This window comes from Engystomops pustulosus, chromosome 3 (genome assembly GCF_040894005.1).
Source record: "Engystomops pustulosus chromosome 3, aEngPut4.maternal, whole genome shotgun sequence".
Classification (NCBI taxonomy): Eukaryota; Metazoa; Chordata; class Amphibia; order Anura; family Leptodactylidae; genus Engystomops; species Engystomops pustulosus.
In genome coordinates, this window is record NC_092413.1 from 16,966,453 (window position 1) to 16,988,590 (window position 22,138).

At 40.8% G+C, this 22,138-nt stretch overlaps 1 protein-coding gene across 6 annotated transcripts in view; it reads right to left on the reverse strand.

The window, feature by feature from the left end:
* Positions 1 to 20,026, reverse strand: part of PROX1 (prospero homeobox 1) — a 75,135-nt gene extending 55,109 nt beyond the window's left edge. Inside the window, exons 1-3 of one of the 6 annotated variants that reach the window (XM_072140139.1) lie at positions 19,764 to 20,026; positions 16,142 to 16,306; positions 631 to 2,424 (exon numbers count right to left, since the gene is read on the reverse strand). In XM_072140139.1, the coding sequence (XP_071996240.1) occupies positions 631 to 2,357 (1,727 nt within the window). In that variant the 5' untranslated portion in view covers positions 2,358 to 2,424; positions 16,142 to 16,306; positions 19,764 to 20,026. Of the gene's footprint in view, positions 1 to 630; positions 2,425 to 6,423; positions 6,623 to 7,571; positions 7,942 to 16,141; positions 16,307 to 19,402; positions 19,555 to 19,713; positions 19,732 to 19,763 lie in introns of those variants that run through there. The other 5 variants (XM_072140141.1, XM_072140140.1, XM_072140138.1 and 2 more) reach the window with 5 other exon arrangements.
* Positions 20,027 to 22,138: the final 2,112 nt, after the last annotated feature.

Consider the following 22,138-nt stretch of genomic DNA (forward strand, 5'->3'; position numbering starts at 1 on the left):
TGCTAAAAATCTGGTTACTTGCTGTTTATAGACTGATGTGCAAAGTCAATCAAGACAATAATAACAAAAGGCTATAAAATTATTCATAATTCTCTCTAATACATATATAGTAACACATTAAATTCAAAATTGCATGTCATAAAGAAAATAAGCTTAAACTTAAAGGGGTTGTCCAAGTTAAACGCTCTACAGTTTTACAAGTTTTACTCACCTGCAACATTTTCTGCCACGTTTGTGCCAAGGCTCTGATGGTCCATGCCAACCTCTGCATGGTGTGTGGTACATTCATGTGACCACTGCAGCCAATCACTGTCCTCAAGCTGCAGCATGTATGGCATGTGACCACTGAGGTTTGTGATTGGCTATAGTGGTCACGTGATGCATGGAGAGTCATTGCTCCAGGTCATGACTGGTAAGGACTATCGGAGCATTGGCAACAGAGCAATAAGAGGCAAAATAATTTATTTTAATAGTTCATAATATTTCCAGCTTAATTTCTTAAACTCTAGGACAACACCTTTAAATTATCTGGATAAAAAAAGCAAAAAGGATATAATAGTACTGAATAGTGTAAAAAAATAACCAAGTCAAAATCTATACGACCTTCTTATAAAATGCTTTAAAAAGGATATTGCACTTCCAGAGTAGGGTGAAATGTCAGACATATCTTGCATGTCTCCACACTCCGACTTGATGAAAGACAGTGACAGACCCTCCGTTGAGCTTGGTGGGTGGGCTGGAGAGCATGGATGATGGTTCATATGGTGGGTTGACATCTTGGTCCTCAAACTGGTGGTCTCCCTAGTTAAGTCTAGAGATTCTGGGGATGACCTGTCTTTTGCTTGAAAGGCTGATGATGGGGCACCCAATGGGTTTTGAAATGGGTATGCCATGAGTGGAAGAGGGAATGGGTGTCGGAAAGAAGAGGATGAGAAGCTGGCAGCTGCAGAGAGAGGAGACGGATGTAGTGATGGGTGGTGGCTACCAGGTGGAGGCCCAGGAGCAGGCTGGTCATTAGAATTTTTTCGTACAACTAAGGGCAGCGCTTCAGTTTGGTCTGTGGAACTAGGCATCTGAACACCACCAAACGTGTCCAAGGGATTTGGAATGATGACGTCGCCAAAGCACTGCAGACGTGGGTTGGTGGTGTGGAAGTTATGGTTTTCTCCACTGATTGCAAATCTTGCCTGAGGAATCTGGAGGGGTGGGAAGACCTGAGGAAGTTGACGTATGGGTTTGGCAGAAAAGACCTTTACCACCGTGTCCACTACCTGGGACATAGCGGTGTTCAGTTCTTGTTTTAGTGTTTCTGCCAGGTGTTTGCCTTCTGGGTGGAAAATGCTATGTAAATGATCTTTGTCTTTAGGTCCTTCTCTTTTCTGATGATTATCTGGTGCCATGTCTTGCTCCCTGATAAGGGCTCGTGCACGGTCAATGAACTGGCCAGGATCTATGTCAAACATTTCATTGTCTGACCTGCCCACAGAATCCTGGGCTCTAGCATCTATCATCTCAGAGTGCATACTGTCCTCGGAGAGGTTGCCATCTTCATTATTCTCAGAATCAGTACTATCATAGATCTGGTAGAACTTTTCCTGCAGCTGGCGCAGCTGTTTCTGCATGTCCTCCAGCTGCTGTTTCAGCTGTCTACGTTCCTCTCGCTTCTGCTCTTTCCTTGCCGAAACCAGCTGCTGGAAACTCTGCTGCTGCTGTTGCGGCAGTTTTTGCTTGCGCTTGTTCTCTCTATAGCTTTCTCGGGGACTGATGGACCGAGGGGCTCCGTCTCTTTCATTTTCATTGCCCCTCATTGACACATTTGGGGAATGGCTCATACCTCTGATTATATTTTCAACCCGGGCACGCTTTGCTCTCAGGTGTTCATCACACAACCGATCTATTTCGTACTCTCTCATCGAGGGCCTGCCAAAAGGGGAAAGACACTCTTGGGGGCTGTCTCTTGAAGAGTTGCTGCACACATCCTCATGATGTATCTCTGAGCCCGTGCTAGAGAGCCCACTGGCTTGGAAACTGGGCTCGTTGCCACCATTTTTGTTCATGTTATTTTTCAACAGCTGGGAAATGATGGTTGCTCCTGGAAAAGGCATCATTGCATCTTCATAGGAGTTCGCCCTCTTTAGCAGCTTGCGGAGTACATTCGACTTTTCCCCATCTGCATGCTGCACCACTGAATACTCAACATCCTGCTCTCCACCTTGGGGATTCATGGCACTGAAAAACGATGCTCTTGCTCTAGCTAAAAATGCAGATGCTGTCCCTACAGTCCTTTTCACTCCAATGTCAACTCTTCTTCTCTTGGTCTGCCTGCTTAAGAGGGCTGCGCTGTCATGGTCAGGCATCACTGGACTGTTATTGTGCCATCTTCAAAAGCTTGTCAGCTGGGCACAGCTCGAGAATCCTGGGACCCTGGCCAACAGAACAAAAGGACTGATGAATCATTTTCTTTAAATTTCTCCAAATTTCCTGACCTCAATACTGAATAAAATGCAAAATGCATAGGCTTTGGGATTTATGGCACATTACAATTATTGCAATTTATTATGCACTCAGCTTGAAATGAAACATTTTTAAATATTTCTGCTTCACTGCTTTAAGATGGATTAAGATTTAAGAAAAAAAAATGCACAAATGCAAAATAATAATAATAATAATATATAAAAAAAAAACTGCTTAGGCACCAGTAATACGATTCTTGCAGACAAATGCTTAAATGGATACAGAATTATGATCCTAAAAGAAAGAGTAGTTTATAAGAATCCGCCCGCAGACATCCGATTGATTACATTTAGATATTACAAAGAAGATGGGAGAATAGACGTAAGCCTTTTAGGAGGATGGAAATAACTAGAGATGTCCAACGCATTTCGGTGTCCACTAAAGAAATTGTGACTGTACAGAAGGATTTAGATATTGGGTTGTTTACCAGATATTGGTGCCTGAGCAAGTTTTTTTTAAATTTCCTTGTAAAATTTTTACCGTAATCAAAGAATTAGAAATGAATAAACTTTAAACTTCCGATTAGAGTTTATCCTACACACAACACCAAAATAATCAAAGTGTAACAAAGAACTAGTACATGCAAGCCAGTAGTGTTAAGATAACATCTCCAATTCACAGCAAGGTATTAGCATAAGTGTTAACTGCGTATATTTCCTGTCGTTAATATAAAACCCCCTTTAACAGCCTCCTAGACCTTGGGCTTAGGTTTATGGGAAAGACTATTCTTCTATCATTCCCTAATCGTGCTACAGATGCTACAAGTGACCTCATCTTTGTCCATCATTTTGTTGTAGATCGCATAATTCCTGGAAACTGTAAAAAATCTACATGCAATAGACATAGTGTGTGAGAAAGGAAGATGCTCTGACTTCTTCCAAAGAGCCACAGTTTCCCTTCGGAATAAAGTTTTAAGAAAGATAACACACGAGACAAGACTAAAGTAACTTGAGGACATGATGAACCCTGGACGTTGCACCAGAAGACATCCTTGGCTCTGTGTTCTCTTTCTCTCTCTTTTTCCTTGGGAGATAAAATTAAGCTAAGCACAAAAAAAACCCTAAAAAAAAATTAAGAATTTTTTTTTTTTATGGCACGTTTTTCTAATATTAAACTATGCATTTGCTTAACAGAGCACATCTTAGCAATTATAGGGTATCTTGCCAAAGGCGGCCTGCAGACTTTTTGGAATTGGTCCCATCTCTTTCGGTTCACCTGTAAAAACATCTACGTGCTCCCTAGGACTGCATCTGTGGCTAGTTTTAAAGGATGACTATTCATGCAAATGAGCATAATTTCAGCATGACAAAACCATCCCTATCCAGACAGTCGTCAGAAAGAGCCTACAGAATATGGTTCACAATGCAGGTTGAGTTAAAGGTGCCTATTGGGTGTCATGGGGGTCTAATATCTGGCTAACTAAACTTGTTATTCGTAAACTATAGATGTTACCTGGTCAGTATAAAATATAACTTATGTTAAACTACAATCAAAATTCCCATTTTATCTATTTTTATCTCTTAGGCCGAAAGTGAGATCTGTATACTAAGTGCATATGTGTGTACAATGTATAATATAGGCAAATATTAACTTTAATGTAGTTCTCTTCTATAACCGTTCAACTAATAATAACCATTTCTTATCCCAAAATAACTATAATGGTTGACGAGTGATAAGTGAGCACAGCAGACATAGACATATATACATAGATACAAATATGTGCAACAGTATAGCTCATGCAAGACTGACATGCAATATTGGCAAACGATCACGACATTCAACGTGCCTAGAGGAACCCAGGTAGGAAAAACTAATGAAAGCAATAATTAATAAAATTGTTTCAAAAGGGAGAGATGGTTTAACTGCTTGTTTTTGTTCAGAATTTGCAGCTGCTGGCCAGAGATAAATTGTACAATTTTAACTACCAGTCATTTGTCAGTGTCCCCTAAATTTTTTTTTTATTATTTTGATATTAAGAGAATCTGTGATACAATTAAATATATTAAAAAAAAATTATGAATTCCCAAAAGCGGGCAAGGAAATTAATTATTGTGTTGATTTTATAAAAGTGTAATAGTTGACAATTTTTTTAAAATATATTTGTTTTATTTTAAATGTTTAGAATAGTTTGTGTTGTTGAAAAAGTTACTTCTTTTGGTGAATTATCCGTTCCCGAAATCTAATCACGCAAGTTAAAAAAAAAAAGTCAAGTAAGAGGTGATGACAGGACGATAATGAATAAGACAACGCCTTAAGATTCAGAATATAATATTAATTTTTTTTTTTTGAAGTCTCTTAAATTGTCAATTTATATTATCGATATTATTAATTATTAAACTTTTTTTTTTCACTTGGCTGTTCCTGGATTGTGGCGTTTTTTGAAGTTGCCGAAAAGTATTTTGCGAACTTCGCTGTTCCATGCAAATGTTACCATAACACAAGCCGTGGAATGAAAATTGATGTTGCAAATTTTTAACGCAGGTTAAAATAATTTATCCCTGCACCTTGCTCCCTGCGCCGTATACAGTTTACCTGTCTCTGACTAGGTGCAATAGTTACATATCCAGTTCCATAGGTCACTTTTTACCAACATTTTACCGAAGCTGGTGTAAAAAAATAAAAAATCGAGATATGTTTATATCTTTATTTAATATATTTTTGAATGAGATTTTCTTTATCCTATGGAACGTTCTGGCTACGGGAAAGGCAGGACTTAGATGAAACATTTTTCCATCTCCACCTGCATTTAAACTTTTTTAAAAATTTCAAAAAGTAGCCGACTAAATAAAAAATACATGAGCACTACATTGTGATCATGTCGGTGATAAGTTACAGCTATAGAGAGATTAGTGAAGGTTCTGGGAAATGGTCGTTACATAATTTCGTCCCTTCCGTGTGTCACCTCGTCAAATAGCTAAGGTAAAAGGGATAAAGGCTCTTTTCATGGACCTGAGTATTAAATCAGATTCCGTAAGAAGTTCTAGAATATTAGAAAAGCCAAGATGTTACACAAGTTCTAGGTTCCCAAGTTCCTTATTTCGGGCACTACTATGTGTTAGCTGAGGCGTATTGGGGAAAAAATACATCTTATTAGGTCACCGAGGGCAAAGAAAAGGGTAACTTCCCTGAAACTTGTAACTTCTAGTGTCAGGTGGAATATAGAGCTGCCATAAAATGAAGTGTCTGCCTGTTCTGCTTCACCATATTTTACACCTTTATATCTAAAGTTCCTCCATGGATGATTAATAAAAAGCAGAAGTATTAGATGCACAAAGGGACACAGAACTCAAAGGTGGAACTGGTACAGATAAGCTGCCGTCGTGTCAAAAGATCCAATGCAACCAACATTTAAAGGGGAAACTTAGAAAACAACCAAACCTTCTCCTTAGTCAGGAGCTCGGAGACACCATGTGCGGAGCTGAGCAGCAGGCAGCGTCAACACATGTTATGTTTACGTGCACATAAAGGAGGTAAATAAATACTGCAAATTAATAAACACCTACTAAGAATAAAAAACAAAGCATTCGCAGCGACAGCAAAGTGTAGGATACATTAATTATCCAACAATGGGGTCTCCGGGGTAACAAACTGAGATGCAGTAAATATTGTCAGATAAACAATGACAAAAGGTACAATAATAAGAGCAACTATAATACGAATAGGAAACAGTATAACACATCAGCTTTCTAGATACACATACAACAGTCTAGTAAATCATTCTAATAACCTCAAATATATATCTAAACTTTCTGAGAAAAGGCTACTTTCACATGACATCAGCTTCCCAGCGCAGAACATATGGTTTGACGTTACAAACTGCGACCAATAGAAAAATAACATTTTCTGACCATTAATAATGCAGCCCCAGTACTTAGTATGCAAATACAAGACTGACACCAAATATCTCACCAGGTCTAATTTGAAAGTCCCCAAAGTCCTTGTCGTTGTTTTTTTTTTTTTTCTCCTTATCTCGGACTCATAAATTCATAAACCACTCAACAATAATAGTCGCCTGCTAAAGATTCTGCTGAACGAAAAGTTGCACCTGTCTCTCTTGACACAGCGCACCTGTCTTGTGTTGCCCATGCGCATTTTGTTATGGTTTTTACAATAGCTTTCCAGACAGAGAAAGAGGGAGAGGAGAAAGAGGGAAGGAAAGGGGGGGGGGGGGTCGGGTGCTGGGGTGGAGGGGTTAAAAAAAAAAAATTCTATCAAAGCAAATTAGTCATCAGCTGCATTGAAGTGAATTTTATCCTCACTATGAAAACAAATTTTAAAAAGAGTGTGAGAAAACCAAATAAGTAGATTTGCAAGGGGAATAGATGGGAATAGGAGAAGAGAGGGGGCGCACAGGCTCACACATGGCAGATGACAAGTGAGAGTGCAGGAGAAACTTCCAAAAAGAAAGCAGTTGTAGGACCACAGGTTCAGCACTGAGCAGTTCCCTAGTGTGGAGCCTGGGATTCTAGAGCGTCCCCCACGAGAGCCAGCTCTCCCACCACAGAGCGGACCAGTGCAGCCTCCAGCATACGCTACTCTGCCACAGCATCCCTAGTCGTCTCTATACACGTGAAATTCATTCCTAGAACAATGCTAAGAACTTAAAAAAGCAGCTCCTCACCCCACCGCACAGGCCACCGCTTTCCCACCAAGCAGCAATCCCTACGACAATATCATCCCCTCAACCAAAACAATCCACAAAGCGAAACATATGAGGATGAAGAACAAGCAAACACCAATCAATAAAACTACATTGTTACATTGCTAAACTCTAAGAAAATTCACAACGTGATCTCCGGTAGCTTTAAGTTTGGGAAAGAAATAAAAAGGGGAAGTAGAGTCGGAAGACATGCAAATAAGAAGCAAATTATAAAATGAGTAGGATAAAATCTATATAAAAAATAAGACAAAAGCATAAATGAGATGAAAACATAAAAGCAGGAATCGCACTTACTCCAGTCACTGAGTTAATTTCTGTAAAGTTGCCATTCCGGAAAAAAAATTATTCCTTAAGTTAATTTTGGGATAAGCCATTGGTAGAACGGTTGTATACTTACTCAGTGATGGCGAGGAAACTGATCCTGTGTTTGCCGGAGAAAAGCAAGGAGCCGGAGCTGATCTGCTGATGAATAGTACAATTTGACAAGGGAGGGAGAATGTTTGTGTGTGTGTGAATGAGTAAAGGACAGAGTGTCTGAGTACGTATGTGTGTGAGTGAGTGTGCGCGCGTGTGTGTGAATCTGACACACAGGAGGCTGAGTGTAGAGAGGCAGCGAGGAGAGCGAGCGAGGAGAGGTCTTTTGTGCTGCTCTCTCCTTTGCCTGGCTGTAATTGTATTAGTTCTGCAGGCACAGCTCAGCTGAGGCTCGGCGCTACGACAAGATTTACTTTAAGACACAGCTGGAGGAAACAGGAAGACTCGACGTCACATTCTGAGTGACGTAAGGGAGGGGGCGCACACCAATCAGGAGACAACTTCAGAAGCAAGGTGGGACAGTCAACTTGGAGAAGGAGAGGAAAAAAAAAAAAAAGGGGAATTCAGATGGGGACAGAAGAGGAGGATGAGTCCAAGCCCAATGCCTTGTTGTCTGCAGAAAGGATTGTGTATTTTTTTTTCCGTAATAAATCACGCTTTTAGGATATCGCCGTATCGAGGGAAAAGTGATGGCGATTTCTTTCTTTTTAATTTTATCGAGGAAAAAACTTCCGCCTCGACAACGCAACTTTTTTTGTAGCCTCTTTCTTGGGTCACATAACCAAAAAAAAAAAAAATTATAATATGTTACGCTCACCTTTAGCATAACACTACACGTTATTATATAGATATAATAATTGTATCCTCTTTGTATCCGCTCGCTTCTATTGTATCCGCTCACCCTGATTTATTGGGAACACAGAGGTGGACGGTGAATAACACATTGTCACCTGCTTCCCTTATCTCAGGGGTAGTTACTAAGGTTTATAGCTTATTTTTGCACTTGTATCCATCAGCGGGGCATAGAAGTAAAGTAGTACTGTCTATACAACCAGTGCTACACTGTCATCTCTCCAGCCGCTCATTGCTTAACCACAATTGACATCTCTCATTCTGCTTCACAGGACCCGGCAGACAGTCGCTGCTCGTGATCTAGCAATTACTGAGTAATATCTGATATATTGAGTTACTGGAGGAATGTGAAGGGAAAAAATGGTATATAGAATGATGCTGATATGTAGAATATGACAAGCGTCTTCTCTTGTATCAGTGATACTGCCGTCTGGGGCTTTGAGTGAAAGAGGTTACACGGTAATCACAAGTCTGTGTTTCACGTCAGATATGTCAACGCTTAGATATCCGGCTGTAGAATTTTACGGTGGTGGTGGGGGAGACTGTAAATAACTAGGCTTTTCGGAGAAAGATCGTAATCTCACATCGGAGACGTTCTTTACTTTACGAAGCTTAAACGTTTTTTGATAAAACTGCAGGACATAGAAGAAATGAAAGGCTGTCTAGTTATATAAGGGATGTGGATGTGATCATGGCACTTCTCTTCTGTACATAAGACTGTTCTTTGTAGTTCCCTAGTTCCCTTTATCTGGGTCCTTTTATAGGGTTAAACTGAAGTTCATCTGTCTGCATAATGTAAAGGTTCCCGACGTATAATAGTGTCACGAAGCTTCGCATAAGGCAACTCCGAGCTGAAATGATACTTGGCGTTCCCCAAGTTTTGAATAAAATCGGTGAAGCTCACAGTGTCAATATGTGACGAGAAAAGGATCATCTGATAATGATGTTATGTGTCTGGGAAATGCATATTATTTGGCAAGGCCAAGGGAACAGCAAATATATTTGTATACATTAATTCGGGGACAGCAGGGGAGGGCTGCAGTAGTCTTACACCCACTGTATATATAAATATATACAACACTGTGTCCCTTGTACTGATGGGATGGAGTTACGAAGAGTTAACCGAGAACCTGTCACATGATCCATTAACTCCTAACGGTATGGAAACGTGTGACTTTAATAAAACATCATTACGCAGAGCAAAGTCCTCCGTTTCACCCTCCAAATTAACCGCAGCCTTTTGACCGGTGTCATTATTTTCATTAAATCATTGTCTGACATCATTAAATACGGTTCAAATCATGGAACCAATGAGTCGTGACAAAGAAAAAAAAAACTTTCGATTTCGGATGTCTGACGGCTACCTCAGGGGAGAGTCTTTTTGGAAATCCTATTTCTGATCTGGGTAGAAGGCGAGTTTCTGAAGGAAGATACAATAGCTGATCTGTATGCAAAATATCCTAATAAACAGTGAGACGTGGACGCTGGTCGGGGGAGACTGTGTCGTAATATTGTCCCAGGACCAGTCACAAAGGTTTTCATACTCGCTGTATCCAGGTTTTCAGATGTTATCTGTCGTACTATGTTGATAAACGGAACTGGAATCTATTACTTGTTTTGTAAACAATTCTAAAATCAAAAGATGTGAAAAGTTATTCGGCAACTATTTTCTTTTACATTTTCATATATTTACAGATAGTTCTCTATAACTACATGGCAAGTTTCAACAGGAGAGGTACCCGGTCTAAAAATAGCCATATATACTCCTCATATCTATCTATCTATCTATCTATCTATCTATCTATCTATCTATCTATCTCATATCTATCTATCTCATATCTATCTACCAATCAACTATCTATAGTATCTATATGTATCTAATATGTATCTATTTCATATCTATACATCTCATATCTATTTATCTATCTATCAATCATCTATCTATCTCATATCTATCTAATATCTATCTTCCTCATATGTATCTATCTCTATCTCACATATCTATGTATTTATATACTTATCTCATATGTATCTATCTATCTCGAGTCTATCTATCTATGTATGTATCTCATAACTGTGTATCCTTCTTCTACCTTCTATGTATCTATCTAATATCTATGTATCCACCTATCTCAGATCTATCATCCACCTCCGACTATCTATTACCCACTGATGTGTCCAGTATGTATCTCCTCATATCTCTCTGTATACATGTAGCCATATATGATAAAATTATCCTTTAAAAACTGATCCATAAGGAAAGAAAAAAAGGAAGTAGCTAAAACAGAACAGTTCAGATTGTTTGTAATACTTCACCTTTATTATAAATGACTTCCCTCTGTTGGCTGGCAATCATTGTTTAATATTTCTCTGCTAACAAACGCAGCACTTCAGGTTATTAGCTATTTTATTAATTCATTATTAGGCCCAGTTTTGCATCAGTTATTTGGGTGAGGACTATAATCACTTACCCCGGATCACAGAGCTGCTCCAGTACATACAATACATGGACACATGACGCCTATACCAGAGGGTCCATACAGTATGAATGTTACAGAATCTTCCTGCTCATTCTGTGGCAGATTTCACTACCATTGTTAAAGAACACCACACCTTTAATCAAAATCCATCATGATAAACCAGGGACACTTACTCATAGATCCAGGAACCGGGACTGTGGTAATCTTCTTATATGTGTTATCCATGGCCTCCTTCCTTCTAAAATCAACTTATGATTATTAAGATGTGACAGAAGTGCTATGGGAGTGTTACCAGAGCCCCTCCATGGTGCAGCTTCACAGGCTGTTGCACAGTCTCCCCCTCCCCTTTGCTCCCTTAGCACTATTCCCTCTGCCTGATGTAATTTCACACAGTAGGAGGAGCTTCTCCTGCACAGTGTAACAGAATGAAGCTACAGCATGGAGAGGCTCTGGTAACGCCCCCAGAGCACTCCTGACTCATAAGCCTTTAAAATGAATGAGGCCATGGATAACAAATATAAGAAGATTACCACATTCAAGGTGCCAGGATCTCTGAGTAATGTTCCTGAATTTAGTTGATTTCCTTTAATAAACTTTGCAGAAAGAAATAGTCTAGCATGTGAACATGACGATTAAAACACTGGTATTGTGTGACAAATTTGCAGGCCTCTCTGTGCTGGTTAGTGAAAACCTAGCGGCTGCGACTCATTGCTCCCCCTCCCTCTCCATAGACTACAGACACCTCAGTAATCTTCTGTCCGTCTTGCTAACAAGATGGAATTCAGAAGATTTTAGAGTGAAAATTAAGGCTGGAAGGAAGATGATAAGAACCAAAAGTAAATGGAGAAAGAAGCATTTTCCCCCGTTAAGATATTTTACAAAGTTTCTTGTATTCACTTCTACTTTTCATTTTCGCAAAATTTGTTAAAAAGTTACTGATCATATAAGAATGATGTGCTTCAGAATCTTATTCTCTCCTATCCACAAAGTTAGCATTTTTCTTTAGTTCGATTCATATCTTGATAATAAAGGATCATATGAAAACTTTAAAGGAAATGTACCACCAGGATGAAGGACTGTAAGGATGAAGGCACATTGACATACTAGTGTGTGCCGCCACTGGCAGGATCTGCTCTTCTTTAAGCTCTGTGTACCCTTGTTTTCAGAAAAAACAGCCTTACAAATAAAGCAAATGAGCTTGATTGGGTTGCAGGAGCCCCTCAGCCTCATTTGCATAATGTGTAATGCTTTTTTTTTAAACAAAAAAAAACAAGGACATAAGAAGCTAAAAGATCCCTGAGGCAGATTTCCTATTATTTTACCTATTTTTTTTTATTCAAAAACATATTCACGTGGCCTATTTGGAAATAAAAATGGATCAAAACAGAGGAAACTTCATCAAAATCTCCCTAAATAGTTAACTCAGAGTAAGAAAACAAGCCCGAATATCAACCGCACCTACTGTACATGTTTTTATGTTGCGGAAAAACTTTTCACGGAGAAAAATCTTTTTGGAGAAGTGACCAATAGGATCTTCTCTATTAGAAATGACTCCCCCCATGTGAGTATAATGTATTCTGAATAGTAGGTGCATTTTATTAGGACGTCACCTCTGATCATTGACAGAATCGCTTGTACGGAGTAGGTGAGCTGCAAAATAAAGGTGCAGACAAAATCAGCACAAAAACAACACAAGACAGACAATGGACAGCAGGCAGTCAGGCCCGGAGCTGTCACACTACATACTATTTCATTTCTCACACAGGAAGCCGCTTCTTTTAGTCTCTAACCTCCCATCCAGAAAGGGCAAGTGGGTAATGTCATTCTGATGTGTTTCCTGCTTTATCTAAGTAAATAATCCCACCGGTCCAGAAGAACAATTCAATTGCAGTTTAGGTTTTGTAACAGTAGAGAGCTCTCTACTATAGAGAAGACACAATGTCGGCTGATATCCCGGCTATCCTGGTGGAGGGCTACTGTATCCAGGATCTTATTCTCTGCTCTGTTATCTTAGTTCTGCAATGGAATTGTTACTATATGAATGAGAGATTTATAATCATAGGCCTTCGCCATGTTGTAAGGGAATTTCCATCTTATTATAGGAGTGGCATGTCCCCAAGTTATATCATCACTATATGATCAGTGAGGGTCCCAGAGGTCACATCGCTAACGATGAAAAGTCCAAGGGATCCCAAAAATGCGGAATACCCCTCTGGACAGTCCACTGATTTTATTAGGCAAGTAATGCAAAGGTGTAGTCCATGATTATTTAGACAGTCCCAGACAGTCCATCAATATCTGATAGGTGGGTGGTGGGGGGAGTTGATGGTGACACTTAGCCCTTGCACTGATCCTGAGGATAAGCAATAAATAAAAAATCATGGGCAGCAATAAGTGATTAAAACAAATCCATCATGACAGGGACACTCACTATTAGATCCAGACACCGTGACAGTGGTCATCTTCATATATTTGTTATCCATGGCCTCCTTCCTTTTAAAAATTATGTTAATGAGTCAGATGGGCGTTACCATAATCCCTTCACAGGCTGTTACACTTTCTCCCCCTCCCCCTGCTTCCTCAGCATTTCTCCCATCCCTGCTATATTCTTAGCATACAATGGGAGCGGAGAAGTGCTGATGAAGCAGGGGGAGTATGAGACAGTGTAATAGCCTGTGAAGCACCAAGGGGCTATGGTAATGCCCTTAGGGTCCTTCTGAAGGTGTAAAAGCCTGTGAAGCTGCAGAACGGAGGGGCTGGTTTGGATGGAGCGAGGTGGTGCTGGGCTGTAGAGTGGGCTGGCTCCGGCGTAGGATATAGCACAGTTCTTAGAACTGAGCCCGGTGAACTATGTGCCTGGTAATAATAATAATAATCTTTATTTATATAGCGCCATCATATTACGTAGCGCTTTACAAATCATAGGAAACAAATACAAATATAATATAACAGAGCACAACATTTGTATGGAACAACAGGAGTGAGGTCCCTGCTCGCCAGAGCTTACGGTTTATGAAGATGATGGGGTACCACGAGGTAAAAGAATATTTAATGGTCAAGCCATTCTTCTTAGGGAATAGAACAAAATATAATAAATGGAATTGCTGTCGCTTGAACCAATCAGCCGTCATCTTATATACCAGGTCCAGGGTGAATGGGACTGTAGAGAAGTCTGGTGCCTGTTGGTTGCTGGATAACACATGGGAGGACGACACAGGACGGGTTAGTAGAAGAATTGCGCCCTCTCTGCCGCTGGATATCCCACGACTGCTGGTGGCAGGGTTTTGCATCATGACAATACATACCCCTCTCTGCTTATACGCAAGCGTACGATAAATGTGCCTTCATGTGTCTCCTCACCTTGACCAAATTATAGAGAAGGCGAGGTCGGCCGCTTCTCTCCCAGTGAGGATGGGAGGGGTGAGCAGCGCACACTTACACCCGACCAAAACCTTCTGTGCCCGTCTGTGCACTTGGCCATGTGTGCGTATTCTAACTCTGCTTGAAAAGGCGCTGATAGAGGCTTATTATAGGTTCGTATCTGCTGACAGGTTTCCTTTAAGAAGAAAAGACAATTTACTCCTCATTCATTCTCCTCTCCACTATCTGCCTCGCCAGGTTGGTGGACCTCTTTATTAACCCTTATGCACAAGTCGGGCAAGCAACGTTGCATCTCGACTACCCATGGCTGCTACATCACCCAACTGTGCGGCTTGTAATGTTTTGACTGCAGATGATCTTTTGCTATGGACACAACACTAAAAGAGCGTCTGTCACAGTAATCTCCACGACAGCTGAATATTTCATTCAGCTCAGAAGCAATTTACCTGCGGTGCTCCCACTAAAGTCACTGTTATTTTATAGGCCATATTAGTGTAGGATCACGCTACTGGCTTTCGGAGCTGTTTACCACAGCAGTTTGTCATAAACTCTACACAACTATGAGTATTTTCCGCTTATGTCGAGATGCGGCAGGTCCTATCTGCTTTGTATGTAGCGCATGGAACCAAATAGCGAGACAAAGGGGTTTTCGTAAATATAATGCAGGATTGTTTCTATAAGAACTCATGCACAGGACATGGTTGAGCGCAGACAACCTGCGCCATAACATAGAGTCCCTACAAGGCTATACAACAGATTGCAGGGTTATATTTGTTTTTTGGTGACTTTGTGTAAGTGCAGAAACAAAAAAGATGACCACAGTATGAAAATGCATAATGTGAACAGGCATCTGAGAAGTTGTCTCCAGACAAGGCCTCCAGACCTTCTTTTGGCTCGCGAAATTCTGAGTAAATCTGAATATTATTGTGTCCTGCAAAAGAAGGACTGGTTTAACCACAGGTGCTCTTCAGAGTCTACATCTGCACAGGCTTTGCAGAAAATTTAAAGGGGCTTTCCCACATATCAAGTTAGACTCTATCAGTGCTGGGACCCCCACAGATAATGAGATGAGGGGTCCAATGTACCCCAGTCGGATCTCTTGTCGCTCCCTGAAATGAGCGGAGCGGCTGGTAGCGCATGACCAGGCTGCCCTGTTTATCTCTATGGAGTTGATGGAGAGTACCTAGCGCCGTACTTGGCAATTCCCGTCAGCTCCATAGAGATGAACAGGACAGCCCGGACATGCGCGTCCTGCTGCTCTGCTCATCTCAGAGAGCAATGAGGGGTCTGACTGGGGTACATTGGACCCCTCATTCTAGTGATCTGTGGGGGTCCCATCACTGAGACCCACACCAAACAGGAAGTTTGGCACTATCAGGTGGGATGTGATCAGAATCCATCATGAAAAACCAGGGACACTTACTCATAGATCCACTCACCGTGACTGTGTTAATGTTCTTATATTTGTTCTATGGCCTCCTTCCTTCTAAAATCAAAAACTTTTAAAAAATATATACTAAGCCAAATTGCTCTGGTAGGTGTTACCAAAGCCTCTCCATGCTGTAGTTGCACAGGCTGCTACACTGTGTAAGGAGCACTTCCCCTCCCACTGTGTGAGATTACAGCAGAAAGATGGTGAGGGCAAGTGCTGAGGTAACAGGGAGGAGGGAGAAACAGTGTAACAGCCTGTGAAGCCACAGCACAGGCACTCTGGTAACGGCCCCCAGAGTCCTTCATGCTCATTAGAATAATTGATTTTCGAAGGAAGCAGGCCATGGTTAACAAATATAACAAGATTACCACAGTACAGTGCCCTTAGTTTATCCATGTTTCAGTTTGATAGTAGATATAAGTATGACCTTAGTTTTCTAACACCTAGTAGATTTCCACAATGAAATTGGCTCACAAATCTGCAAAGTTGGGTTTTTTTTTTTCATACCTGAATTTTTCAGTGTGACTGTAACTAACAAGGTGCAGACGAGGCGTCGGGGAGATCACGTATCTTCCTTCACACGATAACAAAAACTTTCCCAATGTTCGGTAAGATCTGATGTTTGAGTCACTTCACAGGGAGGTAAGGGTTAAGCTCCTGATCATTTTGCTCCTGTGAAGTTTAATTGAAAACATATGTAAGATAAATAAATGTCACACACACACACACAATACACGTGGAAGAGGTTTTCTGTGTGTTTTCCCTTAACGATCCTGATCCTAGTTGCTGCCTTTAGGGCATATTTACACACACCCCTTTGATTTATGTAAAATCATGGTAAAAGTGCTACTTGCTATTTATACCCTCTCACCCATCTTAATAACCCCTTTAAATGAAACAGTCGAAGGTAATTCCTGAGGTTTTTTGTGACTGTTGATGTGATTTGTGCCTCAATAACAACTCATTTCTGGCCCTCTGTACAGAATCTTTTGTCACTTCATTTGGCCACTAGTTTTGTGATCTCAGTAATGTTTAGTGTTGAAGCAATGACAAAAATCGACCTCCGAAATGGCAAACATTATTTTTTTTTTTTTATAAAAAAGGTCCTTTTGTAAATATATTCTAACCATGTTCAGATGTGTTATATTTACAACCAAGTGCAGTACAAGTAGATGGATATATTAGAACCAACAGAGAATTCCAAGCATGCAGCAACATTTGTAATGTCGTAGGCCCCCAGACCTGGCAGAGGTGGGCGCCGCAGGGGGTTTGGGTGGTTAACGGTGTCTTTACTTACATTTAATTTTTGAAAATTGTATTTATTTATTTTCTTTAATTTAACTAGGGCACCAGTCAGCACATTGTACCGTATATACAATATTTTTCACACTATAAGGCTGCATTCACACACATGTATGGAGGACGTATATACGGTAGTCGTATGTACGGCCGATATACGTCCTTCAAACACTTCTATGGGCTCACAGTGCCCTACGGGAGCAGTACGGTGCAGCACACGTGCGGCACCGTACTGCTCCGTACCCGGTAAAAAGATAGGACTTGTCCTATCTTTTCCCGTAATACGGCACCGTGTGCCATGTATCCCTATGTAGAGGGGCGGGGGTGAGCAGCGCTCTCCCCCTCCTCCTCTCCCCACGTGTGCCCGCTGTACTACAGTGCGGCGGGCAACGGCAGTGTGCATGTAGCCTAAGGCACGCCGGATTATAAGCCGCACCTTCAATAAATGCCTGATAAAACATCTAGGTTTATATATAAGGCGCACTGGATTATAAGGCGCACCTGATTATAAGGATGAATGACCAGCAGGTGGCAGACCTGTGCACAGCTCAAGGAAGTTGTTGTCTGTAAGTACAGTTCGGAGAAAATCAAAGGTTTTTTGGTGCACCTTATAGTCCGAAAAATACGGTACATAAAACAGCCCATTACATCACTAGTGAGCTATTCAAGCAGACATGCAGAGAAGATGCATATGACATCTTCCATGAATGCCTAATACCCCCTCTGCCCTAGGAATCCTGGTATGGAGGAGTGGGTTGGGTACTGTCAGTTGTGGCGCACACAACGGTTCGGAATAACTCATCAAATAGGATAAGGGCAAACGTTTACTACTTGTCTCAGAACACAACGCGTTTCGGAGTGTCAAAAACTCCTTTCTCAAGTGATGTGAGACTAAAACAGGATATGCATAAAGAGCTAAGTGTAAATAAAAAACAATAATAAACAATAAAAACAAGGGCAATAAACTGCGATAAGGCAGATGGACTCAGGGATTGACAGTTGAACGTTAATACATTGGTAATGGTGAAAAAACATATTCCATTAAGTGGATATATTACCCAAAAGGTGATAGAACATCATTAAATACATGATAGGGTCGAAAGAATGCATAGATAATAAAATAGACAAATAGGTGAATAAATAGGGACTAGTTGATAACTGTGCATGAAAGGTATAAAGCTTATTGGCATGATGAGTGTATGGCTACGGGAAGGGGGGCTAAAGATAGATAATGAGGTATAAAGACTTCAGTACATGGACGCTAAATGGTGAAACATTTGTAAAAATAATTCATTAAAAAGTAATTTTTATGTACATCCTGTTTTAGTCTCACATCACTTGAGAAAGGAGTTTTAGACACTCCGAAACGCGTTGTGTTCCGAGACAATTAATAAACGTTTGCCCTTATCCTATTTGACGATTTATTCCGGACCTTAGTGTGCGCCGCAACTGACAGTATCCAACCCACTCCTCCATACCACGATCCTGACCGTCCTGGCAACCGTGTCTCGATGTCCACTGTCTAAAGGCAGCACCCTCAACAGTCCTCACCAATATACCACTAAGTGTTAACTAGCGTTGTGCCTAATACAGCACAACCACATCTGGTGAGCCTCTTTCCAATTGTCTACTTCAACATCACCAACCGTGTTTGTACGATAATACTACTCTATGAACGCTGTCCGGTCATCCCCTGTCTGCCTTCCTATCTTATAGGAATCTTGGTGACACCTTCACCGACGTCACTGGATGCCCAGGCATGATTGGCACTGTGACTGAGGACTGATTGCCCTGATGCTGGGGCCCAGAGCTGCTGGGGGGGCCCACATAAGGCTGTACATAAGGAATCCATGGGGATGAGGGGGGCTGTATCTAATGAATCCATAGGGGATAAAGGGGCAGTATATAAAATAACCAGGGGGGACTGTATATAAAATAACCAGGGGGGGCTGTATTTCTGGTACTACACAACTCCAGTAACATAACAAGACTTCAGTGGGCCCCGATAAGAACTTATGACCCCTAATACCAAATCTATCTCACAGAAAATTATATTTATCACATTTAAACAAAAAAAAAATGTACGAACCCCAAATGTCTACAAATAAAATCTACAGGCCTTTTCACAAAAAAAACAAGCCCTCCCAAAGCAACACTGACAAAAAATGTCCAAAGTTATTGCACTTGGGTGGTGATACCAAAGTTTTTTTTGCCCCCAAACAATTATGCAAAAGGAAGGTTACTTAAAATAAAAAAAAACCTATACATTTGTTAATGCTGCGTGTATATTGACCCAGAGAAAAAAAAGGCTTTTATGTTATTTATGTTTGACAAGAAAGGCAGAAAAAATTTCATTAGAAAAAAACCCATCAGATTTCCATTCTTTTTTTAAATATACTACACAGAAAAGAGTAATAAAAGTTCACCAGAAGGACATACGAAACCCAAAATTATAATATTAAGACCTACATTTCATTCAGAAAAAAACCCCTCTGTACTGCTATAGTGACAGAAAAAAAACTTATAGCTTGTAAAATGGACAAAATTAAAAATGGCCTTGTCACTAACAGAGAAAAACCAGGTGCGAATAAAGGGTTAACAAACTAAAAAAAAAATTAAAGGCTTCAAATAATGCAAATCCTGTCATAAATTTGGCAAAACAAATAACAAAAAAACTAAATTGTAATTAAAAAAAAATCCCTCTCATTAAATGTTCTCTATAGATTTTAACTCCTTGGTTGTAATAATTGAAAAAAAACATAATGTAAATTAGACTTCACTGAGAGGAAGAGAAGGAACTTTCCAGAAGATCCTCTGAGGCGCTGCTTACCTCACACAATCCTTTGGCGCCTTTAATTAAGGCACGCCCACACACCAACTCTCGGCCAATGAAATTCTAGGAAAAAAGTGTTACTAAGGAAGGTTTCTGCTACTTCGGTGATCTTCCCGCCCACGCAGCAAAGTCCAGCCAATCTGTACTAGAATGTGACACGGAGAGACCCGCCCTCGTGACTGCAGCCTGCCAATCACAATACCGCTGAGAATCGCCACTTGTTGCTGGGAGGATAAGCTGTGCAAAAGATCGCTACTTCGGGAATGCCCGCCCACGTGGTAATGGGTATCCAGATTACTCTCTATACTCAGATCATCGGCAAGTTGTGGCGCATGAAGAAGACCCGCCCACTAGCCTCATCTAGCCAATCAGTATCACTCTTGGAAAATCAGTCACTCGGAGGTTTTGACTAATGGCCGCAATGCGGAGCAACTGGGAATTATGGGTAAATTTTTACCACAATGGAAAAATACAGATTTTATACATTTTTGTTGTAGTATTTCATTATTGATTATTATTGGATAGAACCAGAATGGAATATTATACTTTATGATAATTTTGTGGATTGGTCTGTTTATTAGGCTATGACCGTAGTCATGTGACAGAATACATTTTTCCATATTAGTCACTGGATCATTTAGGTTATGGAGTCTTAGGCTATGTTCACACATTGCACTGAAATTGTGTTTTCAAATGCATTTCTAGCACATCAGAATGGAGATGTCCTACTACTGGGACCGGGACCTAGCAACTCGTGTTTGGCATCGGTAAAAAACTTGTTGTAAACACAAAACACTAATTTGTACCAGTTCACCACCATTTCCACAGGAAAAGTCCAGGACATCAGTCACACCAAGGCCAATAGGATGCAAATAATGTGTAAGAAATGGATCAAGACTTAGGCCGTGTTCACAAGGTGCGTTTTGAGACGCAATCCAAAGGCTCCAACGGTGATCACATGCAGAGGCTACGTTGTGTTTCCAACGTTTTTGCTAAAAAAGCCTTCGGATCGCGTCTCAAAATTAACCATGTGAACGTGGACTCCGGCTACACTGAGCCGAAACGTGTCAATCCACTGCTATATTTTTTGTTGTCAGATGCCGAATAATGTCGCCTCCTTATGCCTGATGCAAGCGGTTTTATCCACACATGGTTTTTTTTCTCCCAGTGTGGTCACATGTGCTAGTTATCGATCACATGGTTAACGATCACATGCGAGCCCCGACCACCACGTTTGCATTGCGTTTATAAACGCAATACTAAAGCCAAGTGTGTCTACACCCTCAGTGTGCTTGGATTTTCATGGATAGCACTTGGATGATCTGTGGTCCTTTGAAAAAAGTTTTGAAGTCTGTCCTATGGCGAACATTTGTCTTACGGCAGTGCATCATGCACAGGCTTATAATGAAAGCCCCTCCACTACGGATACATCAGGATCCCCTCTTCTCATGTAACTGGCGACCGGTCACACTGGTGTACAATTCTTCGCCAGGCCCTTTATTTTGTGCACACAATAAAATCCGAAAAACGAATGCTGTGCGAATGTGATTAAAAATTGATGCGGATACAAAAAGAATGTGCAATGGACGAGCCTGTGTGACTAAGCCCCAGCTCTTTTCTTCTTTTAGTTCTGACATAAGTTGGAAGTAGAAGGCACTGAGCTGAATTGGTCAGTATAGAGATTAGGAAGGAGACATACGGCAATCATATCGGTCTATAGTACTGGTTTAGTATCCACAACTAAGGCCGTAGACTCCCTTTAAATTATAAAGTGGTAGATTCCTACTGTAGTTAGCGGTATTAATTGCTGACTTGTCCTGTCCTGAAGGCCCAGCTACTATGCAGCTCTCTGCACCTGTACCTTCTCAGTCTTCTTTGTATCCTCCCTGTTCATTACGCATTTTATGGAAAGGTTGTCATTAGTATAAAAACCCCTAAAGTGGTTGTCAGGCCCTCTTTCCCAGGTAGGGTCATCAGATTGGTGGCATCTTCTCTGCACTAGAACCTTTATACTGTTGGAGCTGAAAGAGGAAAGAGGTCCACAAAATGTAAGGTCCATGCCATGATATTGTATCTTCAAGTTCAATCAAGAATTATGGTACACAGCACTCCTTTAATTGAAAGTGATCGGTGCCATATTGTATCTGACCTCCCACTATAAAATAGACCATACCCTGGATGGAAACTCTTCTTCTGTCTTTGTCCAGTAGGTTTAATGCTTGCGTTTCGGAACCCCACCAGTCTCGTACTATTGACCCTGTCCGTAGATAACTTTATGTTATCAAAAAGTGGAGAGTATCTACCCCTATTGAGGATCAAAGTCCGTAGCTTGTACCATGTAATACTCCATTTCGCCAGTGGGGGTGCTGCAG